This window comes from Patiria miniata, unplaced genomic scaffold, assembly GCF_015706575.1.
Source record: "Patiria miniata isolate m_02_andy unplaced genomic scaffold, ASM1570657v1 HiC_scaffold_20, whole genome shotgun sequence".
Taxonomy (NCBI): Eukaryota; Metazoa; Echinodermata; class Asteroidea; order Valvatida; family Asterinidae; genus Patiria; species Patiria miniata.
This window is the reverse complement of record NW_024037059.1, coordinates 16,498,863-16,514,495: the sequence shown is the minus strand read 5'-3', so window position 1 is coordinate 16,514,495 and position 15,633 is coordinate 16,498,863. Positions and strand designations below refer to the sequence as shown.

Sequence of the window (15,633 nt, the reverse complement as noted above, 5' to 3'; positions counted from 1 at the left end):
GACGTGCTTTTTTATAGCACTGTTCGCCCGTGACTCAACAGTGGAAATTTTACAAAGATGTTATGAAATGCTGGCAAGGAAATAGGGACTTCCCGGCCTGTCCCGTCTGCATGCCGCGGCCGGGTCGGAAAACCCCAAAGGTCTTGAATTCTGGGAAATCAGCAGCTAGTGCTCGATTGTACTTAAAAATATGTTTAAATTATGTTTTAGAAGTTGAGTTTAGGAGCCAAGGCTCGAAGTGAGAAAGAGTATGCTAATTATGACCCCCCCCCCCCCCTCCACCACCACCAAGATGGAATGCCCCATCGGAGATTATACAAAAGTCTCGATCCGCATCGATTTGCCCTTATAGTTGTGAATGTACAAAGCGGTACATATGAAGCAATACAGATGGAATATACATTTTTTGTTCATACTAAAATAGCAGCAATAGGCCTACGTGCGGAATAATAAAACCATACATGATCTAATTACACCCTTCACCTTCGAACTCAATGTGAGAAGTATAGCATATTTTGAACGCATTACGTCAATGACTTAATGGGGAAATCCCCGGGCTGTAACATTCTCTCTTATCATTGCAGGGGTTACAAACAAAGACACTCGAAAACATTTAAACAATTTTTGCTTAAGCAGTGCCAAGTTTTATTTCAACTCCTATTCAGCAAGTTTGAAAATGCTGTGCAGTTAAAGGTTAGGTGGGAACAAGTATAATTTATTAAGTGCTAAGTGGAATACACGTTTACAATACCGTATACGGAGTAGTGCGGGAACAATGTCACATTACAGAATTAGTATAAGAGAAATAAGCTTATACAAGTAAATACAAAGACAAATGACAACAGAAATACGAAATAGTCAAAGAAATAGGGAAAGAGAAACAAAACATTCATTTGATTTCTAAGAAAAAAGATGAATATTAATAAATAGCTGTTTGCCTTTTCCTCATATAAATCAACACGTGTGAACCACATCATTACATATCAGTAAAATACAGGATGTAAAACCTAAGTGCGTAATGATATTACTTGTGGGTCTTCTTTGTAAAACTTAAACGATAAGATGCTTCACAAATGCAAAGGCACTTTAAAACTTGCACGAAATTTACACCGAATTTAAGACTTGTAAGATTTTAAGATTTTGCTTCGAACAATATCCGATAAAATATCGTACAAACAGTCATCTTAAAACCTATCACCTTTTACAAGCACAATTCGGAATCGGAACCCATAAACGAGCAAATAGTGTCAGGTTACAATAGGCTTCTTGCCAGGGACGGCTTAGTTTTTGGAAAACAAATTATAAAAACCGAACACATCTTTCTTGGAAATGTTAACTTCTGGAACCAACATGAAAACAAAGACAGATTTTAATAAAATGCAATGTAGTAAGTTATTTACATAATATAATGCTACCTGCGAGATTAATTTTTATCACATAAGCTCAGCCATAACTTCGGCTTGCATTCAATGACCACATTCAAAGATGTAAAGCACACAAACTGAATTACACAGGAACAGTTGCACAAGGTTAAATTTTACTTGGCGAATAATACTGTTGCACATGTAATCTTTTCTGCTCAATGTGTTTCCTGTGAGCACAAAATCAGTCAATAAAATAATGGTTACTTCAACCTATAACTGTGAAAGAAATACAAACCTATAGCACAGTTATGCAGTATTATTTCAAGACAAAGAACTCAAAAGTAGTAGCTTTCTTTTGGTTGTGTAATAAATAGATGTCATGAGTAAGGCACTTTTTGTTTTCCAATGGTTTAAACATTGTTCAAATAAACAGTAACACTTAATTTAGTTTTAAATAAGAGTATCAAATATGTGTAAATCGTTAGGTTATCAAACAATAACTTCCTTTGTACAAATGAAATCAGTTGTCAACCATTATAAATTATCTCACAAAAATCGCTTTTCATTTCACTTTGTAATCTCACTGATTTGTATGATTTTTTTTTTAAATATAATTTATGAAAAATCATGGGAATATCAAAATATAATTAGAAAACCACTTTTCACTTTTTCAAAAATAATACACATGTATAGTTTTATATACTTTTCCTTAGTGAAGAAAGACAACATTTTTTGTTTAACTTTAGTTGCATACAACTTTGATTTTGAAAAAAAAAACCCAATATCAATATCAGAACAAGATCAACAAGTTACATACATGTATCAACATAAAGAATTAGAAATTTCAAATATAATTGAAACGATTTGGCAATATACTGCAAGTAAGCAACACAAAAACGCAGTAATATTAAGCAGGACATTTTTAATAAACAACGCTCCAAAGAGTTTTAAGTTACAACTGTGGATCTGCTTTTAAAACAACAAAATTCTGATATAGATATGTCTGCAGATTAATAAAAACATTTTTTTTAATCACAAACTCATGAAAGTTTGGTAAATTTTGCAACAGCAACTTTACAACACAATTCAAACAGCTTAAAAAGAATCTCCCAGGTATAATATCTTACATTAATTTAACAGGCTCAAACGTATAGAAATAGTAATTAACAACCAAATTTAGTTGTTCATTTTACAAATAATTTGAAAATTGCTGCTTATAAATCTAATGACTGCATCCCTACTAACATTGACAGAGCTGTTCATATTTCAACATACATATCACAAAATAATTTGAGTTTAGATATATATTCCTTTATCTTTTAACAATAAGTTTGGTTTCGAAAACACAGCTCATTAACAAATTTAAACTTTTTAAACAATTCTTCTAGGAACATGTAGCCAATATGAAAAATCATGGGCAATTTACATCACACAGATAAAAGAGAATTTTTTGAAGGAAACAAATGTTTAATATGAGAAGTACATGTATGCTTCAATTTAAACAAACATTTCTGTCTTTGGTTCACTGCCCCTAAACCACAACAGAACTGCACCTTTCAAAATTTATTCAAATGCCTCACAAAATATTTTGTTAAATACTTGTTAATAAACTTGCTGTGATTTTCAATCCCCAGATGGGTACTATTATTCAAAAGAAAAGTGTAGATTTCAAAATGATGTTATACTGCTACCTTAATGTCTGTTTTCATTTTTCGGAATATACAACTTGTCATGGTTGCTGCATCGTACACTGCCATCGACAATTAATGTCATAAAGAATATTTCTGAACTTGAGTAGCATTTCAGCTGAGTCATTTTTCTAACTTAAATTTCACCTCCTTACAATGTATTTCTTGGAGAGCTTCAATTCATAAAATATTCTTTTGTAAATTTCAGTAGTAAAAATGATAAGATTGAATGCATATTAATGATGTATTTTAAATTGCTCTCTTTCTTTTTGATTTAGAAGTTGCAGATATGTTTGTAATTCATCAAAAACAAAGTTTAGAAACAATTTCAAAACAATGGGACTAATCTCGAAGAGTAAACTTAGCTGCATTTGAACTTTCTCAGCCAAAACATTTTATTATAAAAATAGAAAGCATATATTTTCTGGATTTATTTTTAGTCACAGTTTAACCACAACAATCAAAGTAAAGAAACTTCTTCTAAACCCCAAATATAATCTGTTCTTTTTGATAACGACTTCCTGACGTAATCAATTAAAAATAGTGTTCTTCTTTTCGTAACAATTGCATATTGCATTTACTGTCTTTAATCTTTGAAATCTTATTAAAAATAATTTTCTTTTGAAAATCTCTTTTGTAAATTATTTAATAAAACCTGTTTACCCTGTTCGGGAACGTTTTTCATTTCTCTTTCCATCAATCTCTACAGCATCTCAAAAAAATGAGTCAAAAATACTTTCTTAGTTTTGATACTGAACAAAAAATAACATGTCTGTGGTAACCGTTCATCTACACCACTCGTTAAAAAAAAAAAAAAAAATTAGAAATTTGTATCCTCTACGAGAAAAGGCACTGTCACTTATAAAATTACACTTTTTTTTAACTGAAGTAACAGTAATAATGTATTTCAATTTACATGGACTTGAATACAGGTGTACTCACTTGTTTGCAGTTAAAAATGACTCACACAGTAAGCACTAAACGGAAAGTTGTCAGATCTTCTAACTTTGAACTGTTTGATGTGCTGGATTGCTATTAGTTATAACAGAACTCACATTACTGTTGTCAGTACAACAGTGGTTGTGATTAACTGTCCAGTTATTGTCCTATAACATTTTGACTGGTATTCAAGGGTATGCCTGCTATATTATCAAAAAGCTGAGTAACATTTGTGTTACAAATTTTAAATGGCATTACTTCATTTTATGAGAGCACAGTAGATTTGCAATGCCACGAACCACTTTTCCATCAGCCCAAAAAAATATCTAAAGGATAAATGTTGTTATAACTGAATCATGACAAGGGAGTGCTTCCTCAAAAAAACGTTGACCTTAAAAAAAGACACTGGTAGATTACCCTGTTTACAATTTGTTATGATTACAAAACAGAAGTAAGAATTGTTGCATATTTCCATACGTTGCACCAAAAATGTCAGAAATAAATTAATGTTTATTTCACCATTAGATGCATGAATTAACACTAATATAACTGACAAGAATTGAAAACAAACAAGAAATCCTCATGAATGTTCTTTTTGGTCATTTGGTTTCAGTGAGAAGTGGGCATATACAATGCTGGTGCTGAAGAAGGTGCATTGCTTGTCATAAAGGTGACTGGAGGGCTTTGGCCATAGGCTACAGTGGGTACCTTAACTGGGCTGCCATAGGGAAATGCAGGTTGCCACTGACCTTGTACTGGGTACTGATAGGTGCCTAGGTTCCCGGGTGGTGGGGGTGGAGGTGGAGGTGCTGGGTGGTAATTCATATGTGGGTAGGGCTCAGATTGGATGGCCGGTGGATTAGCGTGAGGACTGAAGAAAGTGCTGACAGGTGCTGGTGCTTGCAATTGCTGCTGTTGCTGCTGCGGAATGTGCTGATTGGCTTGCGAATCAATGTAATACGGCTGCGTTGGTCCTGTTTGAGACAACACAGGGGGTTGAATAGTGATATTAGTATTGTTAAGAACAGGAAAAGGTGACATGGGAAAGACACCTGGACTAACAATATCAAAGGGTGATTTGCGTCGGGTTGGAGTAACAAGATTCCTAGGTGCTGGCCCTGACGAGGCCTGGATCTCTAAAGGACAAGCAGGAAGACAGGATGAAGGTGATTGAGACCCCGGAATGTGAGAAGGAATATTATTGACACTTCGATCTTCTGATCTTGGAGTAGGGATTCTAAGAGGCATGCTGGGTCTCATTGGGGTCACAAACGATGCTGGTTTGCTTCTAGCGTTGGCTTCAGTATCAGGTTTAAACTCTGACACCACGTGGTTGTCTGTATTCTGTTGTTGCTGTTGCATTGGCTGGCCATTCATACACCTCAGGGGGACATTTCTGGGGCTCTGTCTGCCATTCTGCTCTCGTTGTTCGTGACCTGGGAGAGAATTAGAGGGTTGTGTACTGCCAAGAGAGAAACCCACATCCCGCGGTGGGAAAGTAAAGTACACAGCATTCACTGGCAGTGGAAGGAATGGTTGTCTCTGCTGCTGTCGCTGTTGCTGCTGTTGCTGCTGTTGCTGCTGTTGCTGCTGTTGCTGCTGTTGTTGATGTAACACTGGTTGTCGAATAACATTTGGGCAAAGCGTACCATTTTGCTTCACACCAGACGGACTTAATGTTGGCTGCTGAATGGTATTGACAGTCATACCTTGGAGTCCTGGGAAGCAATGTTGGTACAGAGTGAACACCACAGACGTAAACAGGACAATACAGCACATTCATTGATAATAGTTATTCCCGTCTAATCAACTATTCCAGACCAGCCTACCAATGTTGCTTGCATCACCAATTTTTAAACACTGTGCATATTGTGAAGTACAGCAGAGATCCACGAAAACCCCTTTTTTTTATGTTTCACCGAAGGTCAACTGAGGACATATTCAGAGTAATTTTGGCACACAGATGCAAAGTATGCAACAAATCAATCACATGTATACCGATGATACGTGACACAAGTTACTCCTCATTTAAAAAAGAAAATGAAATTTTTAATTTCTGTACCCAAATTTAAGCTGTGTTGATGGAAAGAATGCCTGCTTACCATTGGGAGTGCAGGATCTCTGACGCATGCCTTCTTCTGTGTCATCATCCAGAGCGTTGTTATTAGCAGACATAGCGCCCTCTGGAGAGAAGTGATTGCTAGCTGACGATGTCTGCATTGCAGGTTGCTGCTGTTGTTGAGCCTGTGACACTATGGGACAAGACGACGGGTCTTGAGGTGGATGGAATGACTGCTGCTGTTGCTGCTGCTGCTGCTGCTGCTGTTGCCACTGGTGCATTTGAAGAAGGCAGAGACGATGGTGGTACTGCAATAAAAAGAAAGAAAAATTTTTAATGGATTTATGATTTGGGTAGTGTCTTAATCTTTCATTTTTGCTCACATGCCAGACAAGCAACTTTTTGTCTTACGATACATCTTGTAGTGAATTGTTAAGAAACATAATTTGTTAAAAATAACCAAAGGCAAAAAGAGTTGAACTGGGAAAATGACTGTACAAAGAGTAATTCTACCCAGTTTTTATCGTGGTATTTTTTAGGAACAGAAGCATTCAAGACTTACCTCTACTCCCAAGTTGTAGTAATAGCGCAAAGTAGACACATCTGTAGAAAATTTAAAAACCAATTATGTCAGTTCAAATATTTCAAACAAATACAAATGCAATGGTTTTAAAATGTAGCTGATTGAATAAAGAGAGATTTGTACCTGACAAAGGTAGATCGTAGCCGTTTGGGTCTCTGGATGCTGTAGCACTAGCGTTGACCGGTCCTGTCAAATTCTCAGTAACTATGGCAGGCAAAATGAAAGCAATTTTTATTTAGTCAAGATTTTAAACTAATTCTATTGCAACAAATTCTTAGAAGATGTTTGCCTTCACTGACAAGATTTTAAAGGTGTTGCAAGTTTTCTCAAATCCAATGAAAACAGACATAATATGTTAGAGTGGGCTCCGATCCATGACCTTCTGATAAGAGTGAGGTAGACCTACTTGGAATGACCAGCGGATAGAGTGGTATCCATCCAGGCAGAGTAGGCATTGGTGCATTATAGCTAGGTATCATGGGTACAGCAGGTGGAGATGGCGTGTTACCAGCCGATGGACAGGCGTTGCTTCCACTGGTGCTCAGGGTAGAGTTAGAAGAATGCCATTTAGGTGTGCCTGGGGATTGGTTGGTGTGCGGGGTACCAGCATTCTCTCTGGATGGCTGGTGGGGTGGTTGGTAAACCTCCTTGTTGAGTTGCATCTGAGGAGACGCAGGCATAAAATCATCACACAACTGCTTTGTACGATGTTAAAAACATGGAAGGGAACTACAAGCAACTGCACACGACCATTTTTGAACAGACAAATGTCTTTATTACGAGCACAGCTACAGCAAACATTTGATTTTTAGATTATCTCGGTTGTGTCTCGCTTTGTTTACAAATTATGTCATCACTTTATACTTTTGGGGTCGGGGGTGGGTGTTAAGATCGTGGTGTTCTATCGTTTGAATTTAAGGTCATACCTTTCCCGAATTAGGCATCCCATGTCCGTCAGCTCTGTCTGTAACAAAAACAAAAACAATAAAAGAAAAGACGAGAAAGAGTGATTGAGACATATTTATCTTTCAAGGAACTACAATTTACATTTGATTGACATTTATAAGCTCATAAGATTAAGACATGACTTATTGTGATCACTTCATCACTAGTAAAGACTAATCAGCAGTGTTGTAGTCGAGACGGGATAGTCCGAGACCGAGACCAAGACCGAGACCTGAAGATTCGAGACTGAGACCGAGACCGAGACCGAGACCAGCCCCTTCAAGGCGGACCGAGACCGAGACCAATATGGTCCGAGACCGAGACCGAGACCGCTGATAATAAATAACAATAGTCGAAATAAAAAACAAGACACGTTATTATAGTTGAAACTTGTAACCTTTCTATTCACAAAGATTTCAGACCAAAATTTTGACCAGTGACAGTGTTGACAAATTGATACATGACACGTTATTTGAGCAAAAAGTAGTTATACTTAAGAAATATGGGCTGCACCCAGTCTTGACAAAAGTAAAAGTTAAAGGTAGATGTTTCATCTGTTATAGGAACTCGGATCCTAAACTCAACAGTCACCCCTTGGTTTCAGCTATGACTTCTAACGGATATTTAAAGATGCAATTTTAATTTTACATTGTGCCTCTTTTTTCCTAAAATAAATATAGGACTTAACTTCTAACAAGACTTGTGTACTTGATTTTAAAAAATGGGAGCTAGAAAATGTTGAATCAATTTTTAAATTTCTGTCATAGAATGTGGACTTGTACATGTAGACCCGTACCCACAAGTTGCGAGGTGGTAGCCAGAATGTGCCAGATATGGATTTTTAATTTTTTTCTGAGCGGGATTTTAATTTTTGAGGAATAATGGAGTACTTCAAACTGAGCAGCCAGAAAATGGGGTCTCATCATACACTCTCATGGCAACAGTGAGTGGTAACTGGTAAGAGTGTGTGAGTTCAATGCTGGAAAATCAGGTAGAAAAATTTACTTTTTCTTCAAAATACTGTCCCAAATTAAAGAGATCATGGTGTGGGGTCGAAAATATAACTCATTTGAAGCACCTCATTTATTATCAGAATACAAAATGCAAGTGATTACGCCCACAGGGGTGGGCTAAACTACACAATCCCCGAAAATGGTTGACTCTTATTGCATAAATTGTTACAAGTTTATTCTTTGCTTTATGTGCCCGACTTAACAGATAAATGCCAAACTTGTTCCAAATCGTTCAGTGACTGGTACTGCTGCAGCTTTACATGTACTTTGGAGACTTTCCAACGTGCAGTCGAGTCCAAACCGACCGCGATATATAACAAGCTTGATCTACGGGCTAGCAAATGTTTTAACTATCAATTGTACTGAACGAAGTGAACAAAAAGTAATCGATCGAGCTGTAAAAGCTACATATTGCCGGTCTCGACCCGAGACCAGCCAAAATATCGAGACCAAGACCGAGACCGAGACCAAGACCGAGACCACAGCTCCCGAGACCGAGACCGAGACCAGCAAAAAGTGGTCTCGAGACCGGTCTCGAGACCTACAACACTGCTAATCAGTTATGTTTAGTTTACCATTGTCATGAAGAGACATGTCTTGAAATTGTCCCTGCATGCCGTCACCATGAACAGGTCCTCTACCTATCAACCAAAACAAAAACACAGATAAACATCATGGTTAAAAGAGATCCAAGTTTTGTTTAGGTTTTAAGAGAGCCATTTAAATGACCCCTTCACTGACATAATTTCGTTAACACTGCATACTCAGTGTTGTCCGAGGGGGAATTCACAAGCTTACTCGGGTGGGACTCGAACCCATGTCCTCCTGCTGACTAGTGCAGATGTCTTAACCACTCACAATGAGCTTGCCCAGATCGGCTGGATGGTTCAAATCTGGTAGCAACTAATCACTATTTGCGCATGAAACTTTTTCTTCTGGTTATCTATGCACTTTTAAAAACAAAATGATCACATGAATGTTAAACTTAGCATGCTCACCTTCAAACATAGCCACGGGAGATGGTGTATTGATTCTCTGGATGGGAGAGGCACTCTTCCTGCCCTCCTTCCTGAATTTATCCCATAGATTGACTGGACTTGCCGAGTTGATGCGACCAGTTGAGTGCCCCTGTCAAATGTTTATAATCATTATAAATGATCAGGTTATGGAACATGCTGATGAATCTCGCCAATTTATGGTTCACATACTATTATACATGTAAATACGTTTTGTCCTATTTCCTTGTTTTACATCACACTTTTCACACAAAACTTAAAACTTCTTCTCTTTATGCTGGCTTTTTCCAACAACTGAGGTTTTTTCTTCATTTACATCTAGACCGGTGCCTTTGAATGGCTTCCAGAGAAAGTGCGCGTCATAAATTTGTGTTATTATTATAATTAAGCTGTGACGAGTGATCACGGGGTGACATCAAATGTACCATTTCGTACATGATCAACAGATGTCAAAACAATGTTCATTCCTAATACACTTCCACCTAATCTGACTCACAGAACATGAGTAAGCTCTTCCATTTCCAGCTTAAGTGCACTCTGAAACAGACATCCAATAGTTCATCTCAACTTAAATGTCACTTAGTCTAGACACAAAGGAAGGGTCGAGACAGCTGCAAGGTGAGAGATTTCCTCTAACAGACTTTTATTTGCATGAGTGATTGTACTCATTTCTCAGCCTTCAACATACCGGCAGAGAAGGGAAGGATGCAGGGTCTCGTTCTTGAAGTTCAAAGAGTGCCAAGGATTCCTCCAATGCTCGTTTCTCATCATACTCCTCCTGAGACATGGCATTGTGCATGGTGTGATTACAACGACCACCCCCTCTTCCTCTTCTTTACCAAAATTGGGGGGAGAAAAAAAAACATATTTGTTTGATTACTTTATCACTATTACTTTAGGCCCCCCCAAAAAAGTCTCCGGTTTCTGGTATGGAGCTTGCCCAAAAAGTGGTGCAGTGACGCGGCTTTTTTTTTTTTTTTTTACCTGATTTCTTTGCTTGAAATGTCGGCTGATGACTGCAAATGGTGCCCGACTAAACTTAGTGCAAATATATGGGAGTCCAGAGAGGCCACATAAAGCTTATTCTCGACCATAACCCAATCTAAAAACACGTTAAAATTGTGCAGCAGCAGGATTCCAGTCAAACCAGTGAGTTTGGCGGTTTTGAGACATCATTTTTCATTGAAATTTTTTTTTTTTCATTTTGCCGATGCCCATGGCTACGGCGACGCGCGCGCATACCAGAAACCGGAGACTTTTTTTTTTGGCCTTATCAAAATTAAGAGTAATATGTGAAGTGAGGTATGGATGAATAAATTATCTTTAACCGAGTTGGCAGAAACCTGTTGTCCAGAGGTTCTAGGTCAAAGTTTTGGTTGGATAATATTTTCAAGGTTCATCTTCATTGGGTTCTTACTGGTAAGGAGAAGTTGATCTTGGGTGCTGCCTGTCTTGTTGCATCAATGGATGCACGAAGGATGGATGCTGCTGTAGCTGCTGCTGCTGGTGACACGGCTGATTGTAACCTGGATAATTGTAAGGAAAATGAAGAGGTGAAGAATTGTGGATTACATCAGGGGTGGGAATCTTTGTTCTGTATCTTTTTGGGACAAGTAAGATGTTCACAATAGTCTTCACATCTCGGCGTTCTTAAGGTAATCCGATGACTGGGATCTTCATCAGGAATCAGTTTAGGGTTTTGCAAACTATCTAAGATGCAACTCAAATGCAAACAGTTTATGTCCCTGCATAAATTACACATCCTTACCTGATTCGTTGTTCACTCCATTGGCATATTTCTGGAAGTACCCATTTAGATTTTTGTAGCTTCGGACTCCCAGAGGGCTCCAGGGTCGACGAGGACTCAGTGACTCCACTGGTTTCAGATTCTTCATTGGAACGGTATGCCTTTAAACAAGAAATACCAAAGAAACTTGTCAGAAACAAACTAGTTTTTCAAACGTCCAAGGAATAATTACACAAAATAGTGTACTGCTCAGTATCAATTACTTTTTTGTTAATCTTGCTAAGCATGTGTTCAACGTGTTCTGGCAACCTAAGAGTCTTTAAAACTATTAATGTTTATTCTCAACACCGATTCCAGTCTCATGTATGACTCTAAACTAACATCAGCACATAAGTCTAGATGAAAAATTGAGTTAACGCGACTTACTTTTCCCCCAGATCTTCAATGAAGACAGTGACAGGACCGTTGTTAGGTTGAACATCCTGAATGTGAGCATTGTACAGCTTCTTAGGGTCATCCAAGAATACCTATCAAGTATAAAACACATTGATATCATCTCTGAACATTACGTTAAAACTACTCAAATACATTCTCAAAATTTCTTGTAAATGAGAAGTAACACAATTATTTGCATAAATTACAATTTTCAGCAATGAATCAAAATTGATGAAAATGCACGTTTCAAAGGAATTGTACAACATCAGATTTTGGTGCGTAAATTGTGTCTTACCTGACACTTGTCACCTGGTGCATATTGCAGGACAGAAGCTACCAGATAATCCTGGTGCTGTTGTTCTGGTGGAAGGAAAAATAGAAAGAAATTAAAAAATAATGAGCCGTTTTACACAAAAATTATGCAGTACCCTCATTTTAAAAGGAATATTGTGTCAGTAATAGGAACCGCACTAAAACTTGTCTAGAGTCTTAATACCTTTTCTTGCTTCATTCCAAGCGTCAAACTCCACATTACGATAGATCTCAGGATCCAGAGCTTTAGCGACACGGTACGGAAGTGGCGGTCTCTTCTTCTCTTCATGGTATCGACCAAATCGATCTCTCCCATCCTACGAAAGAATCAGTCATACAAAGCACACAACTTGAAAAAAAAATAGGCAGGATGGACTTCTGAACCATTTTGCTTTGGTAAACCAGATTCTAATGCCACCTAGTGCAAACTGTAGATTGCATTCAGTGGACTCTTCGTGGGCTTTTCTCAGATTAGAATCTCAGGCTTTACAACTAAACCAATTGTTTCCTATTGTTTCCTACATAACCTGTCTCAAGAATTTCAGGCTAAATTATAGTATAAGAATAAAAGACTGCAAGAGTTAGACCATCCCATTTATAGGTTATTCCAATTCCTTACCCTGTCCATTCCCATGTGATCTCCATCCATGCCTCGTCCATCTCTCATTCCATCAGGGCCATAGTGGCCATCTCGCCTCATGGGTTTCTTGTTAGAGCTGCGTAGAATATCCACTGCCTCGTCAACTTGCTTGGAGAGCTTGAAGACATCTTTGTACAGAATCTCATAGATAATTGCTGTGTAAAACATGAAAATTATGCTGACTTCAGTTGTAAATTGTATATTTTGGAAATGTTTCCTGTTCCTGATAAACGTCTTTCACATTCTGCTTCTGTGGTAAATGGCAATAGGTATGTCAACTAAGAGTGCTTAGCATGTTGAACACGTTGCAACAGTGGTTAACATAATTCTTAGTCATAATATTAAAGAGTAACCAATATTTGAAGACCACATTTGTTTCACTGAATGTTTTGCCATTTAACAAAAATTCATAGAATTTACAACATTCAGGTTCACAAAAAGACAAAATGTGGCGAGTTAAATCTAATTGTCAGGATTTAGTTACAGTCCCCAAAGGCCATATCAAACAACAACACAGAGCCTTTCTACATTTATTTGAATAAAGATGAAATATGAAACATAAACACTTAATTAATTACACTGGCAGATGGCAGCATTCTCTTGAAACTTCTTGGAGAAGACACTGTCGTAGTGACTGCCATGGGAGAAGCACAGCACAATCTTTGGAACCAAAATAAGAAAAAGAAAAAGAAAAGAATTCAAAGTCTAGAAAATCAACTTGAAGACTTATCATTACCTTGCGATAAATTTATGCTTCTCTGGAATATAGCAAAATATATCTCTGCAGAAATGTTTGTCAAAGCTTGGTCCTGAAACTATCTAACTGCAATGCAAATATGACTATTGAAAAAACAGGAAAAAAAACATGAAGGGATATGGGATAGTAATACAAATGGAGTAATGTAACAAACAAAATACTTAAAAAGTGAAAATTTCATTACAATAATTTTTCCCGTTTACCTTATCTGTGAATCCATTCTGAGTGACGTTGAATGCACCAATCCCAGGCTCTTGATAGACAAAGAAGTCTCGCCTAAGTAAGTGGACACAAAACACACAAACAAAAACATTCATTTTCAATCCCCCATTCTTCAAATTGAAGTCAATTGGATTTATTTTTACTACAGGATAATGGCAAAAAAAAACCCGTTATTCCTTACTACATATTTTTTTTTCATGAGTGCATCCCACAATTTACAGAGTTTACACAAACTTACTTGTACATAAGAGACAATGCACTAATCTCCACTTGGCCAGCCCATTCCTGGAAGAGAAAAATGAGAATGAAATATTAACATTAAATTAATACATTTCGGTCTTCTCCTGAAAAGTCAAAGTTTCTGATCTCGTGCAAGGTCATATAGAAACAAATGAGAAGCAAACTAACATGACAAAACTGCAGAATTTTCCAGTCATAATTCGACAGGCTAATAAATTGCCAAGTTGTAGCACTTTTGGTTGATATGTTTATTCATCCTTACCAACTAAAATAGGTAGTTGACTCTGACTGTAATAGCAGTGACTAACTACACTCTCAAGGCTGTTTGGCATTGAGACCATTACACAATAATCATTTACCTTTGGGTCCTTTAGCTTCACAAGATGTTGGTCAAAGGGGCCCTCAACGAACTGGAAGAAAACAAACATTAAATAAGAATAAGGCTTATACCAACAATTTAAGTGATTTTCTATACAGTCTTATTTCTGTGGATAGATTTTTTTCAACTTACCGGAGCAAAGCGGTCTCTGTTATTTTCCATATACTTGACACATGCATCTCGCACTTTGAGATGGTGGGCTTGGGTGTGAAACACCTATGAATAATTAGAGAACATCACACACATGTATTAGGAAAGATTGAAGACCCAACTAAGAAAATAATACTTGTTTGAGTAAACATTCCCAGTTCTTTAATATTGACACGACAGAGACATTGTTGATAAATTTGATTTGTTTAAGAAATTAGTAAATGAAAATTCACAATTCAATGAGGTGTTGTGTAGTTACACTGAATTAGTGAATAAATTGCTACATTTCCCTAAAATAATTTTCACAAATTAATATAAATTTGTAAATAGCAAACTTTGTATTGTAAATTACGACACGTGATAGTTTTCTTTAACCGAAGTCTTCTATGTTTATTTGCTGAACTATTTATGAATTAAATTTCGTTATTTGTTGACTCTGTTGTCTCGACAAACGTAATTAATCCATGCCATGCATTTCCTCACCTGTTCTGCAACCGCGCGGAAAAGGCACGAGCCATCCTTCGCAGTGATTTTCCTGTACAAACCAATTGAAGACAAATAGTCGTCTATCGGCTCAATAATTCTCTGGAACCGACGCATTGTGACAGCTAAATATCACTAAACAAAGGACCTCATGCGACTGTCCAACACTGCCTTTCCCATGAATGAAAATTCACGGGAAACAATGAATATTTAGCAACAAAAAGGGAGAAAAATGAACTTAAAGAATGGCAGCCGACTTCCCTCAAACTGTCGCCATTTCTACTTTGTGTACGTGCGTGCGCGTTGCATGCGCGGATATTGCACATCCACATGTGGTTTTTGTTTACAGCTGATTTTCGAGCACGTGTCGTGTAATTCAGCCAGGGCGATCTCTGATTGGTTGAATTTTTTCGGCCAAGACAAGTCTTGGTTGACATTATTTATTTGACTGACCACTTGCATGCATATCAGCACTCTTTAATCGTCACATTTTCTTTGAATCAAATAGATTTTTTTTTAAGTAACAAATGAATAGAGACAAGAAAGAAAAGAAAAAGAGAACACACAATTTGTGTGGGATTTTTTTTTAAATTCTAGAACCCCGCGTTCAGTCAGCTCAGCTAAGTGAGGTCGGTAAAGCTCGCCGCACACGAATCAAATT

The 15,633-nt window shown here is 37.3% G+C and overlaps 1 protein-coding gene across 3 annotated transcripts; it reads right to left on the bottom strand.

The window, feature by feature from the left end:
• Window positions 1-618: 618 nt before the first annotated feature.
• Window positions 619-15,287, bottom strand: LOC119727601 (putative bifunctional UDP-N-acetylglucosamine transferase and deubiquitinase ALG13). Of its 3 annotated transcripts, none has more exons than XM_038199551.1 (21): window positions 14,973-15,287; window positions 14,472-14,555; window positions 14,320-14,370; window positions 13,959-14,005; window positions 13,702-13,774; window positions 13,320-13,401; window positions 12,721-12,896; window positions 12,286-12,418; window positions 12,085-12,149; window positions 11,781-11,881; window positions 11,376-11,515; window positions 11,025-11,133; window positions 10,296-10,440; window positions 9,590-9,719; window positions 9,167-9,232; window positions 7,560-7,597; window positions 7,040-7,295; window positions 6,757-6,837; window positions 6,613-6,653; window positions 6,094-6,358; window positions 619-5,709 (listed from the first exon to the last, which is right to left on the bottom strand). In XM_038199551.1, exons 1-21 carry the CDS (start codon window positions 15,087-15,089, stop codon window positions 4,601-4,603), a joined length of 3,309 nt encoding a protein of 1,102 aa, XP_038055479.1. In that variant the 5' UTR covers window positions 15,090-15,287; the 3' UTR covers window positions 619-4,600. The 3 variants fall into 3 exon arrangements, with proteins under 3 accessions (XP_038055479.1, XP_038055480.1, XP_038055481.1); XM_038199552.1 differs by having other exon boundaries at window positions 10,296-10,437; XM_038199553.1 differs by having other exon boundaries at window positions 619-4,965; window positions 14,973-15,285.
• Between the last annotated feature and the right edge of the window lie 346 nt (window positions 15,288-15,633).